Genomic DNA, 9,457 nt, shown 5'->3' with positions numbered 1-9,457 from the left:
AAAAAACGTAGTCTTTGGAAGGATGGAAGTCTGTATGTGGTTGTGTTTATTGGTTTTAAATAGATTATTTATTAATTATATAAAATGTCATCATTATTTGCAATTATATTTTCGAGGAAATGCGTATTATGTCACCTATGCGGATAAGAAGTGCGAATGAAAGTTATGTCTTCATACGAAATGATGAAATTTGTAAAAAAAAAAAAAAATTACCACAAGAACATTAAAACTTACTGTCACATCTCTAAAACTTACTGTCACATCTCAGTACGAGTCTGCTTTGATGTACATGAAACAGTGAGAAACTTTACCCATGTTAGAATTTATTATACAGGCATACAGACCTCAATCCTTCCAAAGACTACGTCTTCTTCACGATGGATTTCAATAAAATTTCGAACCGTCACTAGCTTTGAAACTTGGAGAAAAAATCGCATATTATACTTTCGAAAAAATGTAGATAAAAAATAAAAGCTTGGTTGAATGTCACGTTTCAATCATACAAAAATGTGATTAAAAAAAAAGGAAAATAAAACCAATAGATCTTGTAAACACACCATATGTCTAACTACCGCCGTCCATAAAATGGTATTCACACTTCCCTTGGGCAAATGAAGCAACGGTAATTGGATAGCAAGGGAGGAAACATATATAGCTGCAAAAACAGAGTTGGAAGAAATAAACTCTAACACTGCTTCGCGAGTTACCTACCAAGAAACAAAATTTCAAATCATTAGCTCATTAGAACAAAATGTCAAATCATTAACCCATTAGAACAAGCTCATTAGAACAAAATGTCAAATCATTAGCCCATTAGAACAAAATAAACAAAACTCTGATTGCCAAAAACAAAACTCTGATTGCCAAGGAAAAAAAGGGATCAAAAGTTTACTATGTCAGGATTGCTGAAATATTAACTATGCGATTCTTGAAAACGTTCCAAGAGCAAAATATGTAGCAAGGAAATATCCAGTCCAGCCAATACGTTGGAATGAAGGTATAACAACATTTTTCACCCCATCGATGACAATCCTTGGTTTCTGAAATTCATTTAAAGAAACTTAATTTCCAAAAAAAAAAACATGCAAAATTTTTTAAAAAAAACATCTAAACACAATCATTGGAATTAGTCACACAGAAAATAAAGTTTACCAGTAAACTCAGAGACAAAACTATTTGGTGTTTCCGCTTAGAGAAAAAATGAGTAGAGCTAAATAGTAAACAAAGTATTATGCACAATAATTAGAAATAGTTACACATAAAGGAAATTTTCTGACGGTACCGATGAAACCGGTGACATATATAAGTCTCCTTTCTGCACCTTGAAATGAGATTAATTACAAGCATAATAATTAGAGCTAAATAGTAAACAAAATATCCATCTAGTTAAAATCATTAGAATCAGTCCTCAAAACAGGACAATACCATTGAACTTGGAGACAGTTTAGAAGCCCGCACATATAATTGGCTTCTCAATTTCAAATTCTGCCGCTTGGATTACAGCCACATGAAACAATTAGAACTGGGAATTAAACAAAATATCATTGGAATTAGTTACACAAAAAACAAAAGTTTCCACAATGTCGTATGAATTACACGAAATAATTAGAACTAAATAATAAACAAAATATCATCTAGGCACAATCATTTGAATTATTTACACAAAAAAGAAAAGTTTCCAAGGAATATCAGTGAAACTGTTGACAAGTTGGAACCCCATGAAGAGAGTTGGCCTCTCATGCCTCTCGTTTGTTGCTTGAAATGAGGTTTATTACATGAGAAATTGGACGAAGTGGAGCCTAAATAGATCAAAAAAATTTAGTGCTTAATTATTACACATGATCCTTCCCCGCCACCTTGAAATTTCAACGCTAATATAGCTCGCCCCTCTCGTTTAATTAGTGCTCACGAAATTTAAAAATCCGTTACTAATTCTGACACCGTATACCCAATCTGCACTGGTTAGTTGCTAAACCTGTGCACACTTTCAATCAGAATTTACACGATCAATCACAATTCGATATCAAATATGTATAACATATCCAACCACAAAAATAAAACGTAACAATATCAAAATATATAGATAATTAATTATTTAAATGTCAACCAAATGCATTCTAGTTGAGTTTAACTCATTCTACTTGAGTTTAACTCGTACACCAAAATTAATCTAATATTTTTATATTTATCCATGCAACAAAATGATCGGAGTGTTCCTACTTTAACCTTCCTTCTTTGAAAAGCCAAATGGTCACAATCGGAGTTTTAATTTTTGAAAAAATAACAAGACAGAGAATTCAGGACAATAGCTAGCTGATTGTTGCCCAGTCCTGAAGGACCAAATATTCAAAGTTGAAACAAATACAAAAACATCTCTAAATATATAAAATTATCTCAATAAAATAGCTGAAACAAAAAGGAAGCAATCTTATTCAATTTTTCATCATTTTCTTCTCCAAAATCTTAAACTTATAATTTCTAGCAATCTCCTAAACAAGAATAAGAGATTTGATAAATCATATACCTGAATGTGCAGACTGCAGTACTTATGATATCTGCATTAGTTTCCCCAAGCAAACCTGAAAATTCCAAATAAAATTCAAAATCTTCAAAGTTCTAAAGCAAAATGCTAAGAGAGAAAACAAAAACATAATATTAAGAATAAAACTTCAATTCATATATTCGACCAACAATAACGAACCACGATGCCATAATTTGAATTCAAGATCACAAAATTAGTATTAACACGACTCAAACAAAAAAACTTCACGAAAAAAAATCACGAATAAGACTCAAACCAGACCTCTCTGCTTGAAGATTTCGAACATTGTAGGGACCTTCCCTCCAGATAGGGATGTAAAAGAGCCGAGCCGAACAGTCTCATGCTCGAGCTCGGCACGTTAAGTATATGTCAAGCAATCTTGATATAATTGATACCCTTAACTTTGCATTGGTTTCAATTATTTCTCTAACAAAAACAATCATGTCCATAGCAGAAGCAACATTGCTATCTCCCAAGAAATCCATCAACAGATGGACAACTGTGCTGGCCACTTCAGGGAACTTTATGGCGCAAGAATGTATGGCTTGAATGAGCATTTGGCAGTACTCAACACCCTTTTCAAGATCCCCTCCTTGAGTCTTCATAACTTCCTTTTTCAAAATCAGGACAACCTCATTCACGTTTCTAGGTGTAATCAATTCAAGAACAATATCAAGTGTCTTTCTTTGAATATCAAGGTTAGGACTCGAGAGTGCCCTGAGAACATCCATTATCATATCAACCATAATGTCCCTGTGGGAAGCCTTCAGCTCATTAAGCCGATCAAGCACGATAAGCTTTACATTGTTGTCACTCTGCGACATAAGAAGCTGGCAATATGTATTAGCCGCAGCCCGAATTGCTGTTGGCGCAGATGACAATGATACAAGAGTCCCGGCACATTCATAAATAACGGCAGCGAAAGGGGCATTCAAAAGTGAGATTATGATTTTTATATACTTCCCTTTTTCTGCTTTATTAGTTCTACAAACTTTCCGAATCAACTCCAAGACAACCATCTGTAGCAGCTCTCCCCAGTCAGAAACTCTATCAACATTAGTCAAGAGGTAATTATTTGCTTGATCCTGCGCGCAATTAAAAAGCATCAAGAATGCATTCCGTTTTGCTGATGGACCTTGCTCAGACAAGAGAACCTTCTCGATCGTCTCAGGTGCGTCGACCAAGTGTTGCTCGCCTTGTGGGAGTTTATAAATCGGCATTATGGCGAGTATAGCATTTCGCCTGACATAAGGGTGACGATGTTCCAAATTCGAAAGAATGGATGGGATCAAAGGCTCAAAAATCTCAACCTCGTTCAACCTACAGAGAAACCTCAAAGTCACCCCACGAATGTATTCGTTGGGGTGCTGTAGATTATTCCTCAAATTCTGACAAATCAAGATCATCTCGGGTAAAACTCGGCCCTTAGCATCGGTTTTCTCGATGATTTCTAGGTAAAACAGTAAGAGTTTCTGAATGGTGTGATCATCACAGGGCAACACATATCGAACAATGGTGATGAACAATTGAGGTAGGGTTTCCCCATTAAGCAACTTTATCTCATTGGCAAGCGAAATGAACTAACAATGAGCACGATTTCTCCATTTCCGCCGCTGCCCTATTTCACCCTTTAAGCAAATAATGCAAATCAATCGCACGATGTGTAAAAATCGAAACTTTAAATTCACAAAACTAAAAACAAATCACGAGTAAACACTAGACGGGAAATTATCTTCAGCACTCGATAATCACCAAACGGAACGAAATCAAAATAAAAATCCCAAAATTTCAGATACGACCGGATCCAGCAATAAAATGAGAAGATGCCAAAGCAAAAATTGTTGAATTCATCACTTCCTGGTTAAAATTCACAATTCTAGATAGCTTTAACCCAAAAATATCAGATTTGAAAGCAAACATAGTCATTCAAGTGAGATTAAAATTCAGATCCAACGCCAAGAAATCTCACCTGAGAATAGAAGTGTTGAATAACAATCGGGCAGAAATCGAACGTTGATTTTAGATCTTTTAGTGTTGGGAGTGTTATTAAGCGTTTATTGACACAGATCGCCAAATCTTAGCCGTCGGATCCTAACATGTAAAACCGATTCCATGGGTGTTTATGGATGAACTCAAAAAGAAACAGCCCAGGAATGGGCTATGGGCAAACAAGCTCAACTGGGCTATGTCATTAATAAGCCCAACAATGGAATTTGGAAAGAGAAATAGACCCGAGACCAATTGAAATTATTGGGATCATGGAATGGAGGCTTGAGGCTAAGAACAAAATTAATAGGGTTAACAGATTAAGCAATTGGAAGAGGATGATTGACTTGGGAGGAGATGTAGTGAAGATTATTGCACAGGAGTGCGTTAATAATTTACCAAAATATATGGGCATTTTTTTACTTATGGGCCATTTTTTATTGTTGGCAAGAGGAATGGGCCCCTGGTCCGAATACAATATTTAGGGCTCTGAAGTTAAGGGGTGGGGTAGATGGCAGCCAAGTCAAAGGATCTCACAGCGGACAAGGCTCGGGAAGCAATATTGTGGGGTTGCGCATTGGAGAGTATGAGATCAGGAAGACGTTGGGAAGGATACTGGACCGATTGTTGCATCAAGCCCAAGGATGATATTGCGCGTGACGGAAGAGAAATGGACGAAGGTGGTAATTTCTCTACCATTTCTGCTTTTAAGGTGTTTCTGGAATCCATCTAGTAGAGCTCTCAATACTTGTATTAGGTTGGGCGAAGTTAAAAACTTGGTGGTAACATTGGGAGGCTTGATTAAGTGTTTGGAGTTGATGGATCAGGTGAGTAGATGCAGGTGGAGTTTCAATGGTTTTGTGTATAATGTTTTAATTGGTATGTTGCATGGGGCGAAAAAAGTGGATGATCCCAACAAGAAATGGGACAGAGGGAGGGAAGTTAAAAGTTTTGCTGAAGATAAAAAGGGATATTTCCCTATTATAATTGGATAATTTATGCTAACAAAACATGGGATAGGGAGAAAGAAATTTCCATCTTTGTTGAGGACATGATTGGAAACGTATGGACAATGTGTTCTCTAATATTGGAGAAAAACAATACACTAATTATAGAATGCAAAAAGGTAGTTGGATTCGGAGAAAAGGCTCAAGTGGTTGGCAACAATTATCTAAGAGTAGTGGAAACAATGCATAGAAAAAAAGACACGACTAAGGCTACATAAAAAAGAAACAGCTTCCAAGTCTTAGCCTTGAGGACAAGGCAAATTTTGAGGAGGGCGGTATTGTTACGGCCCAATATGTTATTGGGCCGGATTCAAACCAACAGGGAGATATAAGCCCATAGAAAAATCTAAGAACAATCTAGACGGTGGGTTACCTTGAATAAAATGCAAAGAAGTAGAATACGGAAAATTCATTCACGTTTAATATATTTTGTTCTTACTAGCTTGTGTTAAGGTTCTTACTAGCTTATGCTAAGGGCGAGGAGATTGAATTCATTCTTCTTGTAAAAGGATTGGATCCTTGGCTAGGAAAGTTCTCAGATTATATATATATATATTTCATATTTGGTATTAATAAATCTTTCTTTCTTCACCATTAGTTATTATTTGCATAATTGAACGTGTTAGGAGATTTAGATCCTAACATCCTGTTCATGATATAAATTCGATCGATAGAGAATTTTTTTAAAAAATTACCGAAATTTCGACATATATGAAGACGGTCTACGTACCTATATCAAACAAAGCGCCAACAAGGATATTCTCGGTTTCTACCACAAGGGCCAAAAGTCATGGCTTGCTTGGCTGTGTCCTCCAAGGCTAAGGGAGCAGGCCCAAGATAATATATATTTGATAAATTGGGGGTGGAAGTAAAATTGCGCATCAAGTAGCAATATATACATATTATATATAATTAGTATAATTATTCATGGGTTCGTTTTCGTGACATGAACGGATTTGGATCCTCCTCTATTTTAAAAACATAGCATTAATTAAAGCACATCATCTCATGGCATCTAATAACTTTTTAAATTTATCTGACAGACATTGTGTAAGATTCACGAAATTATCAACTGAAAAATGGGAAATTTAATAATAAAAATGTGACGAGGGAATGAGTGAAATGACATACACTATAACGCCAGTTATATAGTGTTGTTCCGAACCTCCTTCCTGCATCGCAAAGCACCAAAAATAGCCAGACTCGATATTTATGTGGCATGTCCAAAATTTTTGGCACATACTAATAATTCAAGTGCATGAAACATATATATAAATAAACTCACTACGAAAAAGTCCCTCAAATTTCTTCGGTCATACTCGCATTCCCTTCCTCCAAGATACTAATCATAACATGCAAGTAATAATAGTTCAGCATTCTTGTCACATTAATTAGATAAACATACTCATACAGATAGAAAAAAAAAGTAACATTATTTTACGTGTCTACTTAGCTCTTAATTCAGGTGATCTTTGAAGTATATTACAAAAATTCCAGTAAAACGAATTTTGAAATGACATCCATCTTGGTCGTATAATTTCGAATAAATTGATGAATTTGAAATCTATCGATCTAAATACAACCCAAAATTATTGTTGAAATTTGAATCCCAAATTAATGAAAAATCACACATACACCTTCATTGTTTTCTTTTCATTTTTAGGCCCTCCTCACACGCAATAAATTAATGTGTAGTTTTCTAAAAAAAAAAAAAAAAGCAAATGGAATAATTAAAGTTAATTAAAAACTATAAAGAAAAAAAGACTTTATCCACAAATCCAAAAAAATTTATCATTTATTCTATATTTTTGCTCTCCTAGGGAAAACTGTAGTTCATCATTTTGTGATTTTGGTCCTTTATGTTTTCATATTTTAGTTTTAGTCCTGTATGTTATGATTTTTGACAATTTTAGTATTTTTTTTTCTTCGATTTTTTTTCGAAAATGCTTACGTGACACTATACACTTCAGCTCCACATCAGCATTGCATTGGTGTCACATCAGCGTCACATCAAAAAAGGACTAAAATTACAAAAAAAAAAAAGATAACGAATTAAAACTGAAATCTAAAAATACAGAGGACCGAAAACGTAAAATGACAAACATACAGGACAAAACAACAATTTTTCCTAAAATTTACATAAAATGAAAATTATGACTAGAATGAGTTAATCTCAACTAGAATGCATTTGGTTGACATTTAAATAATGAATTATCTATATATTTTGATATTGTTACGTTTTATTTTTGTGGTTGGATATGTTATACATATTAGATATTGAATTGTGATTGATCATATAAATTCTGATTGAAAGTTTGTGCATAGGTTTAGCAACTAACCAGTGCAGATTGGGTATACGGTGTCAGAATTAGTAACAGATTTTTAAATTTCGTGACAATTAAGCACTAATTTTTTTTTGATCTATTTAGGTTCCACTTCGTCCAATTTCTCATGTAATAAATCTTATTTCAAGCAGCAAACGAGAGGCACGAGAGGCCAGCTCTCTTTATGGGGTTCCAACTTGTCAACAGTTTCACTGGTATTCCTTGGAAATTTTTCTTTTTTTGTGTTAATTCAAATGATTGTGCCTAGATGATATTTTGTTTATTATTTAGCTCTAATTATTTTGTGTAATTCATACGGCATTGTGGAAACTTTTGTTTTTTTTGTAACTAATTCCAATGATTGTGTTTGGATGAACATTTTGTTTACTTCTCAGCTCTAATTGTTTTCTATAATTCAAGATACAAAATTTGAAATTGAGAAGCCAATTATATGTGCAGGCTTCTAAAATGTCTCCAAGTTCACTGGTATTGTCCTGTTTTGGATACTAATTCTAATGATTTTTTTAAAAGGAAATACCGTCGGGCGGGAGGTTTAGGCAAACCCCTACCTGTATATAAACATAAATAAATAATACAAGGAAATCCTAAAGGAGGAGGGGGACTAGGAAAGACCTCCTCAAAAGGCCACACGTTGAAAATAGTTACATCCAAACAACTAGGGTATCAGACCAAGACAACCCTAGAAACTGAGTGAATATAGACAAAATATCAGTGACAACTAAAAAATCATAAGCAGAAGTCATCCTGAGTAGCAAAAGGACAGCAAAATCCACGACTCTAGCTAGGCAAATTCCAAACAGACACTGATGCGCGAATGTAGCGCTTTCAACATCCTGAGCTGGAGTAAAAGGTGATAGCTAAGCTATAGATATATCCCGAAAGTCACGATCAGCTGCAGAGTCACCGAACAAAATAGGTCGCCAGGAAAAAGGAAGAGCGGCCACCAACCAACACATCCGGAACAAAAAAGTAGCAGAGATATGGCATAGAGAGCCCAAACCATATCCTAAAAACAGAGTAGACAGGGAGACCAAAAAAAAAAGAAGACATGTGAATCCGCCACCGTCTACCACCATCCAAAAAAAAGAGCCAGACAAGGTAAAACCACAGTGAGCCTGACAAGTCTATCTCCCTGAAAAATCAACTCGGTCGGGGCAGGGAGACTAGCTAAATCCAAAAGACTACGGAAGGATGCTGGAGAGCTAAACCTGCAAAGAAAAATAGATATCTACATATATAAAAAAATGTCTAGGCGAAGCTAGAGCAAGAGAAGAAAAAGAAAGGAAGCCCAAAAGGAACGACCAAAAGCGAGTAAAAGGCTCTAAGAAAACCTAGATCTAAGGTAAGGAATCCCGAATAAATCAGAACGGGCCAAGGCAGCGATGTGAGTGGTTAGAGGAACACCAGTCTCTAACAAACACTGCCTATGGACATGAGCAAGCCGAGCTAGCGCATCCGATACCGAATTTCATTCCCTATAGATATGCGAGAAATGAACCGGCCTACCCGCACCAAACCATGCGTCCTTGACACAATATGGTCCAAATCCCAACGACACCTCCGAGATCAAAAAATCT

The 9,457-nt window shown here is 35.5% G+C and overlaps 1 protein-coding gene across 8 annotated transcripts; it reads right to left on the bottom strand.

The window, feature by feature from the left end:
• Positions 1 to 438: 438 nt before the first annotated feature.
• Positions 439 to 4,991, bottom strand: LOC140864708 (coatomer subunit beta-1-like). 8 transcript variants are annotated; one of them, XM_073269028.1, is made up of 7 exons: positions 4,512 to 4,989; positions 2,804 to 4,170; positions 2,525 to 2,579; positions 1,426 to 1,522; positions 1,283 to 1,321; positions 893 to 1,040; positions 439 to 707 (listed from the first exon to the last, which is right to left on the bottom strand). In XM_073269028.1, exon 2 carries the CDS (start codon positions 3,946 to 3,948, stop codon positions 2,881 to 2,883), a length of 1,068 nt encoding a protein of 355 aa, XP_073125129.1. In that variant the 5' UTR covers positions 3,949 to 4,170; positions 4,512 to 4,989; the 3' UTR covers positions 439 to 707; positions 893 to 1,040; positions 1,283 to 1,321; positions 1,426 to 1,522; positions 2,525 to 2,579; positions 2,804 to 2,880. The 8 variants fall into 8 exon arrangements, with proteins under 8 accessions (XP_073125129.1, XP_073125125.1, XP_073125127.1 ...); XM_073269024.1 differs by having other exon boundaries at positions 1,283 to 1,522; XM_073269026.1 differs by having other exon boundaries at positions 893 to 1,321.
• Between the last annotated feature and the right edge of the window lie 4,466 nt (positions 4,992 to 9,457).

Source organism: Henckelia pumila, chromosome 4 (assembly GCF_033568475.1).
Source record: "Henckelia pumila isolate YLH828 chromosome 4, ASM3356847v2, whole genome shotgun sequence".
NCBI classification, from domain to species: Eukaryota; Viridiplantae; Streptophyta; class Magnoliopsida; order Lamiales; family Gesneriaceae; genus Henckelia; species Henckelia pumila.
The sequence above is the reverse complement of the archived record's forward strand: the minus strand, read 5'-3'. Positions and strand labels throughout refer to the sequence as shown.

What these genes read in the sequence shown, in the direction of transcription:
- LOC140864708 (XM_073269025.1), bottom strand. Translation starts at nt 3,948, where the DNA reads ATGATCTTGATTTGTCAGAATTTGAGGAATAATCTACAGCACCCCAAC.